This window comes from Beta vulgaris, chromosome 9 (genome assembly GCF_026745355.1).
Source record: "Beta vulgaris subsp. vulgaris cultivar EL10 chromosome 9, EL10.2, whole genome shotgun sequence".
NCBI classification, from domain to species: domain Eukaryota; kingdom Viridiplantae; phylum Streptophyta; class Magnoliopsida; order Caryophyllales; family Amaranthaceae; genus Beta; species Beta vulgaris.
In genome coordinates this window covers 45,272,767-45,295,677 of record NC_079210.1, presented here as the reverse complement: position 1 = coordinate 45,295,677, position 22,911 = coordinate 45,272,767, and the positions used below count along the sequence as shown (strand labels likewise).

The following is a 22,911-nucleotide window of genomic DNA, read 5'->3' as shown; positions in this document are numbered from 1 at the left end:
CCCTCACATTGTTATGAACTTTATGGGTATCCGGATAAAACCAAAGGGGATACTCGTGGTCGTGTTTCCGCTTGCGCCAACGCTGCCTCCAGCACTGCCGTGGCTGCCGCCAGCAGAACTGCCGTGCCTTCTTCTGTCTCGAGAAGCAGCCCCTCCTAGTCTCTATTGGAGAACAGTGATGGTGGTGTATGATGAACCAAAACTAGGTTACAACATTTCCACCTGACCTGGAATTCGTAATGCATTAGCAACATTTCTTGTTTTTGCATATCCAAATTGGGAAAATGTTCAGTACATCACTACGCCCAACAAAATTGTCAACTACAATGGCATTTTGGTAAATATATATTCATTAATATGAAGTTGTAGAGGCTTAATATTTGGTCGTGATTTTCCCTTTTTTAAAACAACACGACTAGATATAATTTGACCACTCCGATTGAATATTGCTTGCATGTTATCTACAAAAATGCCACTGAGGTGGTATATGCAACTCTCCGTAGTATTTAGTTCAATTTAAAAGGTTGAAACTAATTTTCGATTGTACGGAATAATACTTAAAGACATTACAAGTTTAACTCAAATAACCTACAGCGTCTACCCCCATTGGCTTCAGTGAGTTCAAGATGATTATGCTTCCATCATGAAGCTTTTTGTTCACTTTACACACAAACACCTCATTCGACATGAAAATACATCAATAGGAAGCAATAGCAGGAGAGTTCAGGGATAATATTGTTCCTCACATATCATATTCTAACGAACTCGGCTACACAGGCTAATACGAACATGGCAAAGTGGTGGTATTAATAAACCCGACACCACAGCCTACTTTCAAACCTATATCTTCCCTGATCGGTATGACACAGAGCGATGACAGACTCATGCAAATATCTAACAATCTCAATCTTGGAACAAATGACTTCTACATCTAACCTGTGGTGTCAAACTACAACATGCCTGCCTTCTACACATCAGTCTTCTAACCAGTCTCCTAACTAATGCTATATTATTATTTACATGGGAAACTATTACCTTTCGTCCAATTAAGGTGCAAATAGTTCACTTTCTGTACAAGTTGCACAAATTAGAACGAAAAAGGAAAAGCAAATCATTCAAATGCTATAGCCATGAAGTTGTCATCATCGAATAAGCTTTCAACATCGATCATGTCATCTTCGCCTTCAACTGGTACATTTTCTGAGCTGCTTATGACGTTGTCATTCACATGCTGCTGCAAAGTGGTAGGAGAATGTCAGGGAAAAAGCAAATGGTCCGAAGAGTTCGATATAAAAAAAGAAAGGGGGAAGCTTCAGTCACTCCTACAGTAACCCAACAAGAAAAGGTCATATGCTGTATGCTTTTTGTTGTTTACTGATAGCCCTCAGTTTAGAAGAAAGAAATCATGCAGGCCGAGGCTATCCTTAATCATTAGACCAATTCCACCCTTGTGAAAGGAATTAATGACAAACCCAAAAAAAGTGTAAAGACACCAACCACGAAATTCATAGTGGCTTGATTGCACTTCATTAAGCTACAAAGAGTCCTTCTACTGTGTAGTCCCCTCCATTATTAGCCCCCACCCCATACACACCCACATAGAGCCTACTGTGTAGTCCCCTCCATTATTAGCCCCCACCCCATACACACCCACAATACAGGAAGCGACAAAGACTGATATAGATGAATACCAATGATTAAAAGGTTGAAAGATGCTTTTATAAAAACAACACATTGTGAATCAGGCAGCTAAAAATAAATCAGTCACAGCAGCCCTGGTGGAGAGGACAGAATCAAAGATCGAACTGGTAAAGCTAAGACCAACTTCTAGGAGGTCTTATAATAGGCATGTGCACATGAAGACTGATATGGAAACTGGAAAGTTGACGAATAAGTTGACTTGCTCTGTTGGTCAAGCTTTAGCACCAGTGACCAGAGAGTATGACTTGTAGACTTGGCCAATAGTCTCATATTCCCCGTCTAATTATTCATATTTTTTGATTTCAGATCTTGTCTGATGCATTTGTAACAACTATCATCGTTACATTCAGTAAGGCTAGAAGGAGAAAAAAAAAAAAGGAAAGTGAGCATATGAATACCTGATTCTTTTGAAAACCTTCTACAGCAGTCAGAAGCCTCCGATATTGTGCTCTTCCCTCAGGATATTGAACCATAGATTTCACCCTTACAAGGGCCTTTTGTAGCCGTTCTTCAGTTTGTTTCCTTCCTTCCTTCAGGTAATCATAATCATCTTCTTCAGAAGGCTTCTTCTGCACAACTGGTGCCACATGTGGGCTAGATGCTTTATTGAGGGCATCAGGACGAAACCCACGCAGTCCAGTTCCTTTCCGTCTCCACCGTAGAATCACTTTCTCCAATATTCCCACAGACCAGACAACTGTTTTGTATCGTTTTCTCACTTGATGACCTCTTACATGGGCCTTGAAAAATAAATGTATATATTAGATATATGTTTGAAATAATAATTAATACTATCTCCAATGCTAAAATCCACTTAAAGCAACTATCATTTCTATAATTAATTTCACAAGTAAACCGTAGGTCAGAAAATGGAGTTGCAACTAATATAAAGTCTAAGAGCAATGATAGCATCACCAGCAGCACCTGAAAGATTCACAATAACACATTTCTTAAAGAAATATGAAAAGAGATACTCCAGAATATTCGAGAAGAAACAAGTTCATGCACCTGGATTTTAACAACTCTTTCTCGGATAATCAAAAATTCTTTCCTCTTCTTCCAACCACGAAATTTTTTCTGAATATGTACAGCAGCAGAATGGGATTGCTCATCAGGACGCCCAGGCCTCTGAATCCTAGATGATACAAGTGAAAGAAGCTGTTCATCACTCAGCAAAGACTCATCATCACCAGCACCCTTAGTGACTTGCTTCCTCTGGAATGACTGCATCCTGAAAACTTGATGAATACGACCAGCAGCTTGAGTTGCATTACGAACAGCTGCTAAAGAATCCTTCAGTGACAAATCTGACCCATCACCTTCATCATCCGGAGTTGCCACCTTCTCTCTCATTGTTTGTACAGCTTTGCTCATAGAATCTTCCAATGAACTATCTGACTTTCTGTCAGTCATTGTAAGTGTCTCAAGATGAGCCGTCAAGGAATGCTCAGCCAGGAAACCAGATATTCCTTTGTATCCATTAGCTGAAGCCAAGTCCGCAGCAGTTCTACCCAAAGGAAATTCTGGTGAAGGATCTGTTAACGCTCCTGACGCAGCTTCCAGTGCAACTAGAAGAGCAACAGTCTTCTCTCTAGAAATAGTAATATGCAGACACAGCGGAAAAAGTATAAGAAGTCATTTTAAGGCAGTATAGCCAGTACAAGATTAATCTAATAAAATAACCAAAAACGTATTGAAAGGATAAAAAACCTACACGCAAGTTTTATTATATATAGTAAAAGCTTTACCTTCCATAGAAAGCAGCCCAGTGGAGGGCCGTCCATCCATTTATGTCCCGGAAATTCACACTAACACCAGCGGCTATGGTAGGGGGGATAATCCAATCAAAACCAAGAGCTGCAGCTAGATGTATAAACCCTTGCCCCTCTTCATCAAGTATATTTGGTCCTTTACCATCGTCACTTACCTTGTCAAATAGCCAAGAGACCACTTTTTCTTTCAAGTGTTGTTCAACCCCCAGACAGAGCTCATCTTCCATTAACAGCAGTATCTTTCTAAAAATCTGCTCCTTCTTCCTAATATTCTCAGAAGTAGACTCGAAATTGCTAGGAGATTTCAGAGCTAGTAGCTTCTGAAGTCGGAGGCAAAGCTGCTTCTCTGTCATACCGTTTCCACACACATTTGCGCTGTTGGCATTTTGACTCTCTACAAGATATTCAAATTCTCGCACTTGACTACAGGCAAACCTATTAGAACAAGTTACATAAAAAGGGACTCGTCCAGCGCTGTGCAATGGTGCATAGCAACACAGAACACCATTTCCAAGAACTTCAGCAGGCACCTCCACTTCTCCAAACATGCATGCCCAACTATACTTAAAAACCTCTGAGGGACTCACCAAAAATTTTCCAGTGATCACAACCTGCCATTTGATGCAAAAAGTTAATGACGAGCAACATACTGCACTTCTATCTTAATTAATCAGTATAAATCTGCAGCATAACAGGACGTCAGAAACATTGAATTCTTCACTGTAGATATAAAAATTACCTTTGTTTCACCATCTGTAGAAGCACAACTTGGTGAGAAGTCTTTGATGTCAAAGAGCTGATCTTGGCCAATGGAGGGACTCATGGAGTAGTTCTCTAGTTCTATTGAGTGATCATCAACAGCAGTAGCACTTTCAATATTTTGCCATGACATATTGGAAGACGACTTCAAATGCAAGTCATCTACCCCACCTAGTTCCTTGGTCATCCATTTAGAGAAACTGTCAACTTTTTGCAGACCCTCCTCTCCCCTAATATTACCTAACACTGGCTTCTTTGCAGTAACAGATACGTTTGCATTGTCTTGATATTCCAAGCTAGAAGGTTCTAATGGGTTGTTACTCTGACAAACATCGAGCATATGCATATTAGGATGCATATAAGGCTCCAAAAATATCTTATGCAAAAAGAAACAAGAATAAACGATAAAAAATAGATACAAGGATATGTCCACTATGAAATGAGAGCTCGGCAGTTTTATTTGGAATAAAGCATATATCCGATGCTATTCTGACAAGTAGTTGAAGTTCAAGATAGCAGAGAACTGTGTTCTAAAATTAAAAGAAATTTCATTTGAAACTAAGAGTATGGTAATTTTTCGATCATCTAGTAGAAGATAATTCAAAAAGAGTCATCATTCTGAACTATAAGTTGATACAAACGGCAAAACCAATCAACTACTGGAAGATGAAATGATTCCTCTATTAGCAACAAGCTGTCATAAGCACGTCATGCATAGAATGACAACTGAGGGTCTTGAGATGTATATTATATTAGATAAAATATTCTACTCATGACATGCTAAAGATCTTGGTATAGCTGCATTCTACATTCTTATATTTTAATTTAGTCCTTATATATTGCAGCCTATTATGCCTCAAGATGCAAAATTGTTCATGACTTCCTGCACTAGCTATGAACTAAAGAGTATAATCACCTGCAAGTACGGAGATATTGAACCCCCTGACAAAGAATTGACGCCAAAACCAGCATCCAGAAGCTGGCTGAAACTCTCATTGAAATTTTGAGTGCTTCCAAGAAGTGGAGCCCCAGAGATTGATGGATTAGCTGGTATATCTCCTGAGCCTCTAGTACACTGTTGAAAGACTTCTTCCCATGACGCCAAATCAAGTGTTCTGAATTGATTATAATCATTAGTCCCAGCTCCTTGTTGAACAAGTGGAACATAATCCAACCCAGGACCTGGAAGCTGGCCCCCTTTATATCCGTCTGGAAACATTACACACAGGAAAGAGCTTAACAGCCTAATATAAATCAACAAAGTAGCTTTGCAAAGTATACAGATAAGATGCTACAACATACCAGAGTAATTAGGCAGAAAGTTAGAACTTATGAGGTCTCCCCCATTGTTCTTTTCAAAACTGTCTTCCACGTGTGGGAAGTTCAGAGGTGAAGGGTACTTTGAGATCGCTTGGTGATTATCCTCTACACCAACAAACAGCACTCAAGCTTGATATATCAGATAGAAAATAATCTGAATAAACCAATCAACAATTTGAGGCGAAAAAAATGAAGACAAAAGGGGAATACTTGAGTGAAGAGTTATGAAAGGCATAGTGATCAAACACAGTTTGGGTATAAAGAATAGCACACATTTGCAGAATGAGATTCACAAAGCAAGGGGAAGGAAACTACCAGATTCAATATCTTCATAAGAAGAAGTCAGAGAGCTAACTGCACTGGGCGATCCCATATTTCCCGTAAAAGCTTCATTGTAACTGTTTGAAACACTGCTTGACCGAGAGTTACTAATCTGGGAATTGGAAAGTACAGGTTCGGTATCTCTAATGCTGCTCCTATTACCCTGTTTTATTGAAAAATAAATGAAATTGTTGGGAAAAGATGGCCAGCAACAAACAATTAGGCACAAAGGAATGTTCTTCATATGATCGCATAATTCACAAATTTCTAGAAACAGTAAAGTGGTAGAAAGACCCAGCACACTTAATCCAAATTCTGATGCAAAAACTTATCCAAAATTGATACGAATCCGAATTCATTAGACAGGAACAATGGCTTCAAGAAGGTCAAAATAACAGATGATACAGAGAAGGGCAACGGGCAAAGAAAGACCAAAGAAGAGAAGGTGTGAAGACTGAAGAGCATATGCTCAGAAACTTTCTTGCAAAGAGATGTTTCAAAGCTTCCCTTATCCTCTGCCTGGAAAAAACTACTTCTTACATTTTTCTATACTAGCATCACTTACTTAATATGGAAATTGCATATAACTTGCATCATTTCCTAAAGTGGCAATATATTCTTTGTATCTCCAACCTAGCATATGGGGTCCCCTTCTCATTCTAGCTATCCCTCCCCTTCCCTAAATACTTGCGCCCATACGACATGTCACATGATGCAAAATTGCAAGTATAAAGAAAAAGAGGAAGTATTTTATTAATAAGATAAAAGAGCAGTAGAGAGGAAGGATCTCAAAGCTACCAATTGACAAATAAATTAGGCACATCTTTACTTGTATACAGATCTGAAGAGAAATCTCAGAGAAGTTTTACATCTGAAAGGTAACACAGTAAGAACATACAGCTTCCTACATCAGAAAAGCTTCTTAGCTTGTTTTAAACTAATACAAAGGCACTTTAACTTCATCCTCTACGGAATCAGAGGAAGTCAACATGCAAAGTGTCCTTACCAGCTGCAAAAACATAATCATAGACAGTGAAGTGACAAGTCTAAAACAGGTGATCTATCAGCCAATCTTGTGGAAGGAATGCTCAATGCCGAGATGGTATGCATCAGAAAATTAACAAAATGTGTTTCCGTTTATGTGATTCTCTTAGACTTCTTACAGAACACTTTCAAAACTGAAAGCACATAATTAAAGAGAATATCAAAAAGGAGACAATTTGAATCGGTTCAGGGGATAGAACACAGTAAGGACAAGGGCCAAGTAGCATCTCAAGGACAATACCAAAATGGATGATGACATTCACAAGATAGAGTAGCAGCTGCACAAAATTTTACTAAAAGTGAACAGAAAGATAATACAGAGTACAAATAAGACTGGTGACCGGTGAGAAGCAACACCACAGAAGGAAAAAGGGGACTTTGCCTCAACAACGTAACATTAGTGATTATAGCAACAGAATATAGGGAGATAATATAGCAAAGCCTTGATATTGCATCAAACTAGACGAAAGATGGACAAAAACATACCTTCACCTCCAAGTAATGCACAAACACAATATGCATGAACTCCCTGCAGCATTATGCGGGGCTTAGTAAAGAATTCAGAAATGTACCTAACTTTAATGCATTAGTTCTCAAGATATTGCAGTATTTAGTACAAATATCTTTTTAAAAAAAAAAGTAATTCAAATTGATAATACATACTCTTCTAGCAACCAATAGCTGCGCCTCTGAAAATATTCATTGTCTTCACCATGGGCATAGTAGCAGTGCAACACATCAACACTTCCAACCTATGATTGCATAAAGCATGAGATCTCCTAATAGAACATTTATTATTATACATTCCTAAAGTCCATTACTCCCTCCTTATAAAAAAAAAAATTAAAAAAATAAATGAACATTGTTTTCATTGATCTCTCAATCCAAAATGAATCCCCTTCACTTCTAACACGGATGCAAAGTATACTCAACTACCCATGTGTATAGAAACACTTCACTCCTACTTTGAACATTTTCCCTAATGAAAAGCATGCATTACTCCAAACCAAACTTTATTACGAGATGAAGAAAGTAATCTAAGACTGGAAGATAAAGCCTCCAAAACCATTATCTCAAGTTCGGCATCTTACTTCTGTAAATTCTCTATAATTCATTCTCGTTTCTTTTCTAATTGTGATGAGAAGAAAAAAAAGGCACTGGTTGTTTTGTATCACATAAACTAGTTAAAATCATCGTTAGAGAAAGCTCATCATGAGGGGGAAAAAACCAAAATATTTAATGTTCATCCTACCTTCAGCTTCTCATGAGCTTCCTTCACTGTCTTTCCATCCTTTTTCTTCCGCCAATTATGGCCATCCTTCCTGAAGTATCTCAAAACCTTCCGATCAAAAAGAAAGAGCGACCCACCTAAGAAACAAAATGTTCACATCAAGACATAGTCTCATGAAGAGGGCATGCCTCATGAAGAGTGTATGCCTGTTCGGCTATCAATTCTTGATCAAAAAATTTAATAGAAGTTGAGTTTGGTAAGAAAACTCCAGAGCATTATCCAATAAAGCGGTAGTAAAGAAAAGTATAAAAGACATTTTATGAGAAAACGATGATTTGGCATCTCCTGACAAACCAGTCAATTTGATGAAATTCAATAATAAAGCATAACCCCTATAGAGTTAAGGCCATTGTGTTAGAGGCGCTAATAATACGACTGAACTTTTGGTAAGAAGATACCAAAGCATTATCCTATAAAGTAGTAGTAAAGAGAAGTACAGAAAAGACATTTTCTGAGAAACCGACGATTTGATTTCTCCTGACAAAACCAGTCAATTTGATGAAATTCAACAATAAAGCATAACTCTTTTAGAGTTAAGGCCATTGTGTTAGACAATTAGAGGCACTAATTCGAAATAGTATGTCCACACTCCACATAGAGGTGGCATACGACTGAACTGCTGATCTAATAACCCTTTAAGGTAGGACTATAGGAGACCCTTCTTCACTCATCTCTTGTTGCAAAGTGTCCTCCTCAAACATGTTAAACACAAAACACAAACATATTTCCACCCAATATTGACTTTAAACACGGATTTCAGTTCCAAGCATATCGACTAGGGGTATCTTAGAATAAAAAGTGTATACCCGTGAAAAAATTGAGAGCTTGTAAACTGAGGTAAAACAAACATCAACATGATTTCATAAAGGTGAAGGTGAATACTCACTTTTCTACGAAAAAAATCCATCAATATATAATCCAATTAGTAGTTAAATTAAATCTATAGGAAACACCAAGCAACTCCCTCTAGCTTCCCATTACCCACTCTAACCCTGAAAAAATAATAAGAAAGAAGGGAAAAGAAAACAATTGGAAAGCAAGAGGTGCAAGAACTTTGCAGCTCATGAACTCTCTCCAACAACATAACACATGATGTAGCTAAAAGGGAAATTTGGTGACCTATCAGTGACTACAATCCCACCAGTACCAACCCTCCCAACAAAAAAAATTAATCAAAAAGTTCCAATAGAACTACTTTACAAAAAGTTAATAGTGAAAACTATAAAGAGTAACATGAGTCACATGACAATGGGTGGAGCAGGAAACCAGTGCCTCAAGACACATTGTTCAAATATCCATTTCTTTCTTTTTTCTTTCTTTATGGGGCACTGATCAAAGGTCAGAGTAGAGTTACACTGTAAAGTAAGACAGGTGAGGATTGAATATCCTCCTGGTGATAAAATTGCATTTGCTGGTAAAAGTACTCCACCATGCCCACACCCCGAACCACAGTCCCAATTTCATCAATGTTTCACTACTTCAATATTCCACATGAACCTCCAAGTGCAGTTCATTCTTACTACACAGGAGTAAGGGCAATTTTCAAAACCAAAATAGCAATTGTTTAGGAATTTTAACCAAAAACCAACTCTGGGTGAAGAGTCTAATTCTGTGACCACCTAACTAAGAAAATTAAAATAAACTACCCCTAAGTGAAGGGTTTATTCTTGTAACCACCTGACTAAGAAAACTAAGATAAACCACCCCTAAGTATCTAATTATATTCTCAAAGCCACCTTTTCATCTATGATGTACTTAAGCTAGTAAACAACCCTAAATTAACACTTGATACATTAATTGGGTTGGGATAGCAGATGAGAAAGGATAAAGGAGAGGTGTCGTGGAAAGCCGTGGACAAAAGGAGGGTTGGAGATTGGAGGAGAGAAAATGTAGGGTTCTATTTACTAGCTAAAGCACATCATATATATATATAAAATGTAGCTTTGAGAATACAATTAGATACTTGTGGGTGGTTTTTATTTTGTTAGGTGGTTGGAATAGAATGTTACTCTGGTCCGTTCGCAAACTTGTGTTTTGATATTTGGTTTTGTGAATGTAAAAGTCAACATATAAGGGGTATAATAAACTTAAAATTAGTCATACTTTAACACTAAACATGTCAAATTTGAAAACTAATAACAGAGAACTGAAAAGTACTCTAATTTCCATATATTTGTTTTTGATTTTCAAAAAACTGAAAACAAAAAAGATATTAAACAATCCCTTAGCAGTGTTTTTTGGTTAAAAATCCTAATCAATAATAAGATACTCTACAGCAATGCCATCTTGCACTATGTGTAACTGCAACAAAAGAGACAGATACACAAAATATGCGTGTACCCTAGCTAACATATCAAGGTAAAATCATCAACGAGTACCAAATTGTAAGAAAAATCATATAATCTTACTTGAGGGCCGGTTTGGAGGTTCTGAAGAAATTTGAAATTTTTGATGGTTTCTTAGAATTTCACAAATTTCAGCTGGCCGCAACCATCGATGCTGAGCTTCTAATTGTAGTTGCTGAATATCTGCGAATGATGAGTAGTAAGTAAACAGGCAACAAACTTCAAGCCATCCACCAAACACAGGATAAACTAAGCTCTATCCATTTATCACAGAGGCACAAGGTTCACTATGCTTTGACTTGATATTATGATGCACCAGACAAAAGTGGCTATTAAACTTTCTACGTCTCATTTATTGTGAAGTTGTAAGATCTCATTAAGTTTCAGATGGGAGCTCCAACAGAATCAACCACTCTATTGTCAAGTAAAATATAGTCAAGTGGGATCTTTTTAGATTAGTTTAAATGTGTAATTTCCTAATATATATAGGTTTTGCAGAGTTTAAGATACGAATCTTGATGGTGGTATCTTTTCGTGGAACTTGCTTATATATTTTGAGCTAGAGAAATCATCAAGTGTAAATTTTTCTGAAGTTACCGGATACTTGCACATCATATATTCACGATTTTGGAGTTTTGACGTCTTCTCATACTACTAAGACAATAGATCTTGAAAGTTTGAACAGACAAAAGCTACCAAGTAGAACTTGAAATTTTTTTCTATATGGCTAAATCAATATCATTAGTTGTCAAAAAAAATGGTTCAAACAATTGTATCCATGCAAGTCATAGCTAGATAATCTGGCAATTGAAGTCAAGCCTCCCCCTCCCCCTTCTCCAATGCGCGTGCACACACACACACACAAAACACAACAAGAAGAACGAAAAAGTATACAAAAATGCTTGCTTAGTTGTCACCAGGAAAACAAACCACTCAAATGCCTCTACACTACTTGGTTGACATAAAGCAAAAATCAGGAGCAGGACACTAAAAGAATAATAATTCCTGCATCAAGGGAGAAAAATTTCTGAAAAAAATCTGCAGTAAGATGAAATTATTACCAAAAAAACAAATTAAAGCAAAAAATATCAGCAACAGAACCATGTCTGTTCCAATTGTACATAACCCGAGCACGATGTGTCACTTGAAATTTTCAAATGACAACTACACATATGGAGATACACAGGAAACCTTTGGGTTCAACCCTCTACTATCAAATTATTTTTTCATAGAATGAGGGGAAAGAAAGAATATAGAAAACAGGTTGGGTGTGCACCACCAACATCAAAAGTTAGCTCCACAAACATGTAAATCGGAATATGTTGATTCTAACAAGAAAGAATTTCAGCATCAGCCCACTAATCAACATAATTGGTGACATGTCGCTACTTCACTTAGCAATAGATAAAAGTTGCACGGAATTGATGTAAAACAAGGCCACAAAGTAATGCTGACTACACAGCTAGTGAGCATAGGAAACCAGCAAAAATCAAAAATCACCAATAAACACATGAGCTCAAGAAATAAGAAGATATATATAGTTCTCATGGCTGGAAAACTCAAATTTATTAGCAGAATATTCAGTGTTGACTCTTGACCAAGAACACCTATAGCACACCAATTCAGGCCTCAGAAAACCTACAAAGAATAACTAAAAAGCTTGGTTTCGAAACGAAACAGTCTTAACCAAGAACATCTATAGAACACCAATTTATGCCTCAAAAAACCTGAAAAGAATAACTAAAGAACTTGGTTTCGAAACGAAACGGTCCATAAATTCCGATTTTACTACCACAAAATCTCAATTTAGTTTGAGCATCATCAATTAGACAGTCGCTGAACACAAACAACATGCAAAACACCACAAGGAGCTCATAATCTAAAAATAAAATCACAAAAACAAATTCACCACCAAAAAAACACTCGATTTTCATTCACTAAACAACAATTAACTAAAAATCCAACTAAATCAATAAAAAAAAAATCAGCATGCATATTCTTCTCACCACAAAAATCAACTAAAACAAGTCTTAAAATCAAATTCTCAAGAACTCAACAAGATTATCAACAACACATAAATAAAACACACAAAATCAAATTCACCAGCAAAACACTCAATTTTCATTCACTAAACAACAATTAACTAAAAATCCAACTAAATCAATAAATTAATCACAAAAATCAGCATGCATAACTCTTCGCACATCAAAATGAAGCTCAAAAATCAACTAAAACAACTCTTAAATCATAAAATCACAAAATCATCAACAACACATAAATAAAACCTAATAAAGTGAAAGAATCGAGTTCACACCTAAACGAATTCCAGGATTAAGAGATCCTCTATCCGCCATGAAAACTGAACAGAAAAGAGGAGAGAGAAAGTGAAGCTTCGATCCGAAGCCACGAGTTCGATTAAAGTAAACCTCAAAGAAGAAGAAGAATGTTGGTAGGTTGAGGAGAGAGAAAATGAGAGAGAGAGAGAAGGCGATCCGAAAACGTAAGCTCGCAAATGGGAAAGGGGATTTTTTGAGTATACAGTGTTGAGAAGAAGAAAAAATGAGAGAGAGGAAAAAAAAGGAAGGTGAAAACAATGGGTATGATATTTATAGATGGAGTAGTAGATGATGAGTTGTTGAGTCAGCTTTTTAGCACGTGAGCGGAAATCAAGATAGTAAAAATAAATGAAATAGAATTTATAGTACTGCTAACGCGATTTTAGGCTTGCTGGAATGCATACTTTTTAAATTGTTGTTGTAAAAGACTAAAATCTTTGACAACTTTTGTGTTTTCAATGAATGTTAGGGAAATTTCTGGGGTAATTCTGAGATTATGGGGTTGAGAAAGAGGGTGTGATTGAGACTTGTGAGTAGATGATGCCAGTTATGGTTAAAAATAAATGGTTGAATTATTGATAGGTCTTTGAATTGGTTATTATTATGAGTTTATGACTTGGGACTTGGGAGTCTTGTGACTATAATTACGAGAAATGATAAACATCTAATTGCTAGATGTTTGCCAAACATCTAGCAATAATGTGGCAACATGTGAGTGGTACATATGTCACTATATTGTTTATCCAAACAAATTACTTTTTCCAATTTTTTAAACTTGTATATCTCAAAAAATATATTTTAGAAAAAAATAAAAATATACCAATATTCATATATTTTTATTCTCTACAAAAGACATCCATCTTGATATAATTTCATCATATTTTTATTTTACTCTTCTCTATCTCTTATTTAGATATGTAAAAAAAAATACGAACACTATCTGTTTATACACAAACACTAGTGTGAGTTGCTAAACAACTAGTTATAGTTACACGAACACTAGTTATAGTAGCATGAACACTGTATATTAGCATCGGAATCTTCTGACAGTGTCCAATTAAAAAAATACGAACACTATCTGTTTATACATAAACACTATTTTTAGTTGCATAAACACTAGTTATAGTTACACGAACACAAGTTGTAGTAGCCTGAACATCATATATTAGCATCGAAATTTTCTGACAGTGCCCAATTTTCGAGATTACTTTTTTGTTTGACTGATAACTTTTTTTCATGTATATTGACAATTTTACCCCTGCTAGATGTTTATAAACATCTAGCAATTAGATGTTTATCATTTCTCCTATAATTACTCTCTTCGTATTTTTTTAGTCGCTATATTTTATCATTTATATATGTCTTTTTTTAGTTGTTATAATTGTCAAATATTGCTATTTTTTATATGTGGTACTCACATATTATTTCCTTTTATACTTTTATTTTTATTTTCATCATACAAAAAAAACAAGTATTTAATGCTTTATTGCAACTCTACTCTACAGTGGTTCCCACATGTAATAAGTCTAATTTTATGTTAATCTCTGGCTCTATTAGTTAGTATTTGACAAGAAAATGATAGTATGATTGCAAGTTTCAACTCGTGACCTCAAAATTGAACACCATCTGTAACCTACCATCATATTCATAATAATTTTACATGTTTTACTCTAAAATACTACATATATGATACTCCCTCCGTCTCATTTTATAGTTCTTGTATTTCATTTTGGGTGTTCCAAAATGTTGTTCTCATTTTCCTTGTTTTCATTTTTAATATCAATTTTTACTCTCTCTTTCCACCTTTTTCACATGGATTTTTGATACACTCATTTAATGTTCCTTCAATCTCATTGGTTGGGTATTAAAAAAAATATGTTTTTTACTTTCTCTCTACTCTTTTCACATACTCATCCATTTAATGTTCTAATTCTTTTTCATTTTCTAATGACAATAATTCCGAAAAAACACAACAACTCCCAATGCAAGTACATAATAATCATGGTTTTCTTAATTCTCGTGCCCAAAGTGAAACGGGAACTATAAAATGGAAAAAATGGAGTAAATAACAATCTTTGAATGAAACGTTACTAAGTAATTTATGTATCACTTGAGATAACCGACTTTTATTTATTATGTCAAGTAAAACTTTTGACCACCGACGGAGCTACGAGTAGGGGGTGTTCATGTTGCAGTATCCGTTTCGATCTAAACCTGGATCGAACTTTTCGAAATTTGGTAACTAGGAAATTTGGATTTTTCAATGAAAAACTCAAAAAAGTTTTGGATCATATCTGATCACCAGATATTTGTGAATATCCAATTATGAAATGTGATATTTTTGGACAAAGTATATGAAGATTTTCGCATGTTTCCAAAAATTTCATATATCCGAAAATAAAGTTGTTGTAACGTATTTGACCAAAAATATCCGAACACTCGATAGCGGATCAAAGATTCGATTACCTGGTCTAATCGATCGAATCAAATTCTTGTGAATACCTCTATATACGAGCATAAGTAGTTAGGTGGTTGGGGCCGAGATGAGGGACCTTTCTTTTCGCTCCGTTCTAAATGAAATGACGATTAGTATGTCATATCTTGTATATATGCTCTTTATTGCAAAATTGACTTCAGGCATCGCCAAAACCCAAAAGAAAACTATATTTAGAACGGTTTTCTTCAATTAGCGATTTGGTATTGCATATATTCGAATTTAATTATTGCATCAAAAGTTCAACTACACAATCGTATGACCATATTTGTAACATCAGACTCTTCCAGGGACTATTCCCAGTCAAACACGCTTAACTGTGGAGTAACTAAGAAATTAAGTTCCCTAAAAATTGCATCTTTGTTGGAATGAGTAGTCTGCTAAATTTCTTTAAAGCAATCATGAGAGGTATTAATGCATTAATGGAAATTCTATTTGAGTTAATACAAGTTGTTTTTAGAGCCAACCAAAAATCAAGGCTTGAGTTAATATCACAAGCTCGTTCACAATACGAAAAATGGAAAATATCAGTTTATAACAATAGCCAACATATAGCTGACAAAAGGTATATGGTACACCTTGTAGTGCATAGACCTATGATCTCCCGAGACACAATCTCTATATTTTTTCAGTACAAATTAAATAAATAAAATAATAATGTAGTATCTTGGGAGTTCATAGTTCTATGCCTCTATATGCTTCATGATATACCTATTATTTTGTACATCACTACTACCATATTATTGAAGATAATCACTATTTCATAATTCTAATCTTCAATAGTTTTTCTAATATATCTTCAGCTTCATATTCACACCTTCACAAACTTTTCTCCTCAAATAAAATATAAAAAACTAACAAGTCAATTCAATTTTTTTTTGACCAATAAAACACTACCTTGATATAAATCTCTAACTATATTCATTGAATTTTCTTCTTTAAATTATCACATACATTTATTTATCTTTATTATTTATCTCTTTTGCACTCTACTATACAAACATCAAATTAACCACATAGACCATAATTTATTAGTCAATTTATGACAACCAATCGAGTGTATATAGGACAATGTTTGCAATAATATCAACCTATCATGAACAATCCCCCCCAACTTCGTTTGTGAGGTTCATTGTTGAGTGTTGACTACTACTCATTTATCCATTATTGACCATGAAGTCAAACATCGGATAACCGTACAATAATACTCTGGATAAACTCATATAAATGGGCCTATCTTTTCCTTGGTCCATCTCTTAATGGGCTTTTGGCCCGCATTTCACTTCTTTTCAATCTAAAAGTAAACAAAAATTAAAAAGCACAAAAAATCTGTAAAGTTGACACGTGGATCCCTGAAGAATAGCGACAGCTAAAAAAGACCGTACAATTTTTGCCTCATTTCCAAGTATTCTTGGAGCAGAAGCAAGGGGTAATCTGAACTTCTAAACCTCGCCCCCACAATTACTTAAAATCGCCCACAAAACAATTAAAATTACATTGGTAACCTTTTCACCTCAAATTTCAGATCCAACACCACCACCCTCACCTCCTGCCATCCCCCACCAGCAACCTTTCTCTCTCCTTCGCCGACCTCCTCTCACTTTCGTCGGCCTTTCTCTCTCCTTCGCCGGCCTTCTCTCACCTTCGTCAACCTTTCTTTCTCCTTCACGGCCTTTCTTTCTCCGTCGCGGCCTTTCTCTCACCTTCGCCGGCCTTCTCTCTCCTTCGACCTTTCTTTCTCCTGCCGGCACCTTTCTCTCACCACCATCGCCAACCATCGCCAACCATGGCCCAGTAAATCTCGAATTTTTTTTTAACCATGGGGGCGAACGTCTCGCCTGGACGTTCGCCCCATGGCCCGAACGTCGGGCCTGGACGTTCGGGCCATGGGTGAAACGTCCAGGCGAGACGATCGCCCATGGCTCGAACGTCCAGGCCTGACGTTCGGGCCATGGGCGATCGTCTCGGCGAGACGTTTGCCCCCATGGTTCAAAAAAAATTTCGACGCTAGGTTGGTGGCGGGTGGCAGAAGGACGGAGGTGATGGGTACTCAGAAGATCATCTGCGGCATGTTTACAAGAAGGTAAACTCGGTTCATCTGCGGCTCATTGTACCATTTTTCTTGGTCGATTGTGTGGTGGGTACTCAGAAGATCAGATGTTGCTTGTAGAAAATAACTCCAGTTTGCATACGCAGAAGATCAGATGGAGGTGGCGGGTGGCAGAAGGACGGAGGTGATGGCGGGTAGTGGGAGGTGGTGGGGGAGGTGATGGCGGGTGGTAAAAAAAAAAAAGGGTAAAACAGTCCAATAAAATAGTCTCAGGGCGATTTTAAGTAATTGTGGGGCGATGTTTAACAATGCCCGGGGTAATTATACGTAAATTCCTTCATCTTACAAGGGTAATTTAGTCTTTTTATTACACCGTCTTCTCACTCCAACTGCCACGCTGTCGTTATTCTCTTCTCACCTCTAACTTTTATTCCCATTTTACCCTTCCTTCTCTCAGTATTCAGTAACTATAAATAAAACCATAACATTTCTGCAAAAAGTTTAAAAATAAAAGTAAAAAAAATAATCAATCATCATATATAATTCCTACATACAAGTATACAACCGAAACAACTCACTGAGTCAACTCACCGAGTCACCGAGGAAGAAAGATGAATCGTCTGGTAGCAAACTCGTCGTTGTTGAAGCTTTCTCTCTCCTCCGTTAATGGCGGACGTCGGATTCTCTCCGGAAACGGCGTAATTACGCCGGAGTTTCACACGTGGAGGTTTGGTGTGACGGATTTGCGCCGGAATATGACGTCATATTCGCCGAAGTCGGAGGAGAAAGCGGTTGAGGAGAGAGAAAAGAAGGAGTTGAAGAAGATGAAGGATGGTTTGCCGATGGTGTCTAGCTATTGGGCGGTTTCTAGGCCGGAAGTTATGAAAGAGGATGGTAGTAAATGGAATTGGAACTGTTTTATGGTAATACTGTTGAATTACTTGAATTTTTCATATTTTTTTGAATTTTTTTAGTAACTATTTGTTCATTCTTTCAAATGATCATGCATAAATACTTGTTTGTATGATGAATCTTAGATGGAAATTTGAACCTGTAGAAAGTGCTAGAAACGTCAGTGTTATAATAATTTGTTCTCTTTTTACTTTTTGATGTGGATGATTTTACTTTTTTGTAATTATTTGTTCATTTTTACAAATGTTCATGCAAAAAACTTGTTTCTATGAATTATGATGAATCTTAGATGGAAATTTGAACCTGTAAAACGAGCTAGTTTTTTTTTTTTTTTTTTTTTTTTTTTTTTTTTTTTTTGGTGTGGATGATTTTACTGAGTTGATTAATTTGTAGATAGTAGATACATAATTATAGTGTAGTATTGGTTAATTTGCTCAAAAGAAAGATAAGAAAAGAGAGTATAAGTTCATGATGAACAGCTCTTACAATGTGCTGATGATGTTACGTATTGTTGTAGTTGAGGTGTTATTAGAAATTTAGAATGATGATCAAATGTTTTGGTATCCTATTTTCTAGGATTAGTAGTAGATTGGATGTGTTTATTACATTTATTAGTATGTTGAGCTTCGAGCTCCCAAATTGCGAAACCAACTTAATTGATGAAGTTTGGGGCGTGGTACTCAGGGCTTTAACGCAAATTTCGTGTGCATCATTGTCCTTTGTAACTCCTTACTGACTTCCCATCGCGCAAACAAAAAATGGTTGATGAGTAGGAGAGGGAGAGATAAATCAAGGTAGAGACTAGAGAGGCAAAAGTTTATGTTTGTATCAGGTTAGCTCTGTTCTTCGAATATTCGTTATGCCTTACTGTGATTTACTGAGGCCTAAGGGATTTTGTTAATAGACCCTTGATTGTTGTTTAATTGGTGCAAATGTCATGTCATGTTATTTGCTACTTTTTGATGATTGGATTTCTCCTATTGTGGAGTTCATATGTATTAATATGTGCACGTTGATGGTATGCGAGTTGTGGGTTGATTTCAAACTTCTGTGCAGCCATGGGAGACTTATGAGGCTGATTTGTCCATTGATCTGAGCAAACATCACGTACCAAAGACATTTGTGGACAAAGTTGCCTTCAGAACAGTGAAACTCTTAAGGATCCCAACTGATATCTTCTTTAAGGTAATGTATACCGGCTTTTATACTAGATGTTTGTGTTGTGTTGTGTTATGTAGCAATGTTTTGCTGAATTTCGAAAAAATTCCATCTTCAACAGAAGGAACAGGGATTGCTAATCAGATAGGGCCAGATTTTGCGATATAGTGATCATTAGAATATTTGAATTATTGGAGAGAGATTTGTGTAGGATCATTAGGCATTATTAATTCATTTACGTTAAGTCTGTATTTCTGGATGAAAGTTTGGTTTGTATATACATAATTATTCCATATGTGTACCTATTGGTCAAAATTGGTGAGGTACTCTCTTTTGTCTTTCTGTAGAGGAGCAGTTGTGATTTATTCTTTTTACATTTTGCCTTACATTTTTTCAGTAGACTTTGTTATTCTAGAAGCATGTTGTTCCATTTCAGTAACTAACAATGTGTTTGAATAACGTATTTGAAGGGTAGGGAAAGGAATTGAAGAATAGAAAACGGAAGTGGAGTGGAGGGAAGGGGAAGATTTCCTTCGAGATCTTTCCAACTACGAAAGGAGTTAGTTTTTTTTTATAATTAATGGTAAAGAGCTGAGTGAGATGGATCAGATGAAGTCTGAAGCCTGTTTGCATAAGAGAGTTTGTGATCTTATTGATCGTTTCCCTTTCGAATGTTTTGTCTGTTCCTGCCCATGAATGCTGCTCTAATTGGGTAATTGAGATGCTTGGTATTGGCACTAATACATTTCATGTCAATCTTTGAAGGAAGATTTGCGTGTCCTTTAAGCTGAGTAACAGGGAAATAAAAATATGCACTTGAAAGAATCAGGCTTTGTTGTTCAAATAGGACAGATTTCTGCCTTCAAGAAATGCATGCTACAATTGTTACATTTCTCCAGTTATAGTCTTCACTGTTCTCTCAGTTTCTCTCTTTTTTTTGGGTTAAATTAAAAACTGCAGAGGCGCTATGGTTGCCGTGCAATGATGCTTGAAACAGTGGCTGCTGTTCCTGGTATGGTTGGCGGGCTACTGCTCCATTTGAGGTCACTCCGTAGGTTCGAGCAGAGTGGTGGGTGGATCAAAGCTTTGCTGGAAGAAGCTGAGAATGAGCGGATGCACCTAATGACATTGGTGGAGCTTGTGCAGCCGAAATGGTACGAGAGACTATTGGTTCTAGTTGTGCAGGGAGTTTTCTTTAACTGTTATTTTGTGCTTTATCTGCTTTCCCCTAAGTTGGCACACAGAGTGGTTGGTTACTTGGAAGAAGAGGCAATTTATTCATACACAGAGTATCTTAAGGACATAGACAGTGGCGCGATCGAAAATGTACCTGCTCCTGCTATTGCTATCGACTACTGGAGGCTGCCAAAGGATGCCAATCTGAAGGATGTTATAACTGTCATTCGTGCTGATGAAGCTCATCATCGTGATGTCAATCACTTTGCTTCCGTAAGTTCCTCAAACAATTGTTTCTTTGCTCTTGATCCATGGGCATTAATAATGGACCCATGAAAATGAGAAATGACACGATTACAAATAAATATATTTCGTAATATAATCATGTCAATCTCTCGGTCAAAAAGTTGAATGAACCCTAAGAAGCAATGTTATCACTTATCGGGATCAAGATCCTACTTTGGATCTTAGGGGTTGGTAGGATCGAACCAGTAGGATCGTAATATCCTACAAATTGGGTAAATTAGAGATAATTATGCTAGAATATAGTAAAAAAAACTCGTGTTAAAAAACCAAACACGTTTTAATTATGACTTATTTCATTAGCAAGTGAGAGTGATTTAATAATCTAAGATTGAAGTAACATGCAACCGAAACATAATAGGAGAAATATAATATGTGAAATTGCTTTTTTTTTTTTTTTTGGTATGATAGGATCATATTGTAGAGTTGTAGGTAGGGATGGCAATCCAATCCGAATCCGACCCTAGTCCGCTCCGATCCGAAGGAAAAAATCCGAGTTGACTCCGGCAAAAAAGTAATCCGACTCCGACTCCGTTTAAAAAATCCGACTCCGAGTCGGAGGAGGGTCGGAGTCGGATCTCATAAAATAATCCGACATCCGAATCCGACTCCGACTTTGAGTCAATCAATCCTTTTTTCTTATTTATGTAATGTATTATTTATGTATAATCTGCCTTCGACTTTCAGCCAGTTGTATTATATAGGCTTTTCCCACAGAAAAAATGATTAAACAATTGGAAGAAAAATAAGTCGGATCAGGTTCGGAGTCGGATGTTCGGATTTTAAGTCGGATGTCCGGATTTTAAGTCGGGTCGGATCTCCGAGTCGGATGTTCGGATTTTAGGTCGGATTCGGATTTTCAAAGTCGGATCTCGGAGTCGGATCTCGGATTTAAAATCCGACTTTCTGTAGGGTCGGAGTCGGATTATGCATAATCCGGTCCAAGTCCGACCCGTTGCCATTCCTAGTTGTAGGAGCGTAAAATAGTATAAAGATCCTACCATGTGATTTTTTGTGGTCGAGTAAGATCGAAAGATCCTACAAACTTAAGATTCTATGTAAAATCGAGATCAATGAAGACATGAAGTATTTCTAGATCGTAGAATCGTAGGATTGTAAAATACGGATCGGAATTATAACAACAATGCTTAGGATACCTTATGAGATGAGAGAGAAAAGTAACGAGTTTTGCTTTTTTGTTTTGACTAATTAGAAGATTTGAGGGCCTCTACTTAATAACTTGTGTGGGGCTCTTATCGAGAGTGTCTTCCTCTATCAGTATCACTATGTGCTATGTAGCACGAGTACTTCTTTTAGGTCATGCACTCGTATCCCTACTCGATACGATACGTATCCTCTATGGGTACGCTTACCCATTCTTAAAATCTCAAAATCTTGTCGTTTTCCGTCCCCGTACCTGAATCCGAATCCGTTCCCGTATCTGTCTATGTGCAACCTAGTTAGTCATAGGCATCTACCATTTGATCAGCTATGACAGTTTGCTGTTATCATATGACTAAATCTTTGATATCGAACTGATAAAGTGTTATAATGCAACCTTGCAGGATGTCCATTTCCAGGGCAAAAAACTGAAAGAAGCACCAGCTCCAATTGGTTATCATTAGATACGTTACATTTTGAGAAGTTCTATTTCATTCTTAACTCTATTAGATTGGGTACACGTATTAGTACAGCGCTACATGCATGTAAATCCTTCCGAACTTCTTGTATCCTGGAAGAGTGATTACTACTCATAAGTCATAACATCCATTTATGGACACCGATTTATTTCAAAGTCACATCTTTTATTTGTCAAGTTGATCTGCTTTGTTTGCGCTTAAATTATTGCAAAAGCTAATTTAAAGGCTGCACATGAAAAAGGGTTTCCTGCTTAGGGGTCATTTTGTTTTAGAATTTGTTATTCAATTA

The 22,911-nt window shown here is 36.6% G+C and overlaps 2 protein-coding genes across 3 annotated transcripts; one reads left to right on the top strand and one right to left on the bottom strand.

The window, feature by feature from the left end:
- Window positions 1–680: 680 nt before the first annotated feature.
- On the bottom strand, window positions 681–13,143 carry LOC104904019 (calmodulin-binding transcription activator 2). Of its 2 annotated transcripts, none has more exons than XM_010692190.4 (13): window positions 12,868–13,143; window positions 10,617–10,736; window positions 8,170–8,285; window positions 7,581–7,669; window positions 7,404–7,446; window positions 5,868–6,036; window positions 5,535–5,657; window positions 5,149–5,441; window positions 4,213–4,554; window positions 3,450–4,084; window positions 2,710–3,292; window positions 2,100–2,441; window positions 681–1,231 (listed from the first exon to the last, which is right to left on the bottom strand). In XM_010692190.4, exons 1-13 carry the CDS (start codon window positions 12,905–12,907, stop codon window positions 1,112–1,114), a joined length of 3,015 nt encoding a protein of 1,004 aa, XP_010690492.2. In that variant the 5' UTR covers window positions 12,908–13,143; the 3' UTR covers window positions 681–1,111. The 2 variants fall into 2 exon arrangements, with proteins under 2 accessions (XP_010690492.2, XP_010690491.2); XM_010692189.4 differs by having other exon boundaries at window positions 681–1,234; window positions 12,868–13,142.
- A 4,785-nt stretch (window positions 13,144–17,928) lies between these two features.
- On the top strand, window positions 17,929–22,798 carry LOC104904018 (ubiquinol oxidase, mitochondrial). Its single transcript, XM_010692188.4, has 4 exons — window positions 17,929–18,356; window positions 19,402–19,530; window positions 20,464–20,952; window positions 22,548–22,798. Exons 1-4 carry the CDS (start codon window positions 18,045–18,047, stop codon window positions 22,605–22,607), a joined length of 990 nt encoding a protein of 329 aa, XP_010690490.2. The 5' UTR covers window positions 17,929–18,044; the 3' UTR covers window positions 22,608–22,798.
- The last annotated feature ends 113 nt before the right edge of the window (window positions 22,799–22,911 follow it).

Coding starts and splice junctions, on each gene's coding strand:
- LOC104904019 (XM_010692189.4), bottom strand. CDS start 12,907: ATGGCGGATAGAGGATCTCTTAATCCTGGAATTCGTTTAG. Junction 7,447..7,580: donor AGCTATTGGTTGCTAGAAGA/GTATGTATTATC, acceptor ATAATGCTGCAG/GGAGTTCATGCATATTGTGT. Junction 2,442..2,709: donor AAAGAGTTGTTAAAATCCAG/GTGCATGAACTT, acceptor TTATTTTTCAAG/GCCCATGTAAGAGGTCATCA.
- LOC104904018 (XM_010692188.4), top strand. CDS start 18,045: ATGAATCGTCTGGTAGCAAACTCGTCGTTGTTGAAGCTTTCTCTCTCC. Junction 18,357..19,401: donor GGAATTGGAACTGTTTTATG/GTAATACTGTTG, acceptor ACTTCTGTGCAG/CCATGGGAGACTTATGAGGC. Junction 19,531..20,463: donor CAACTGATATCTTCTTTAAG/GTAATGTATACC, acceptor TAAAAACTGCAG/AGGCGCTATGGTTGCCGTGC.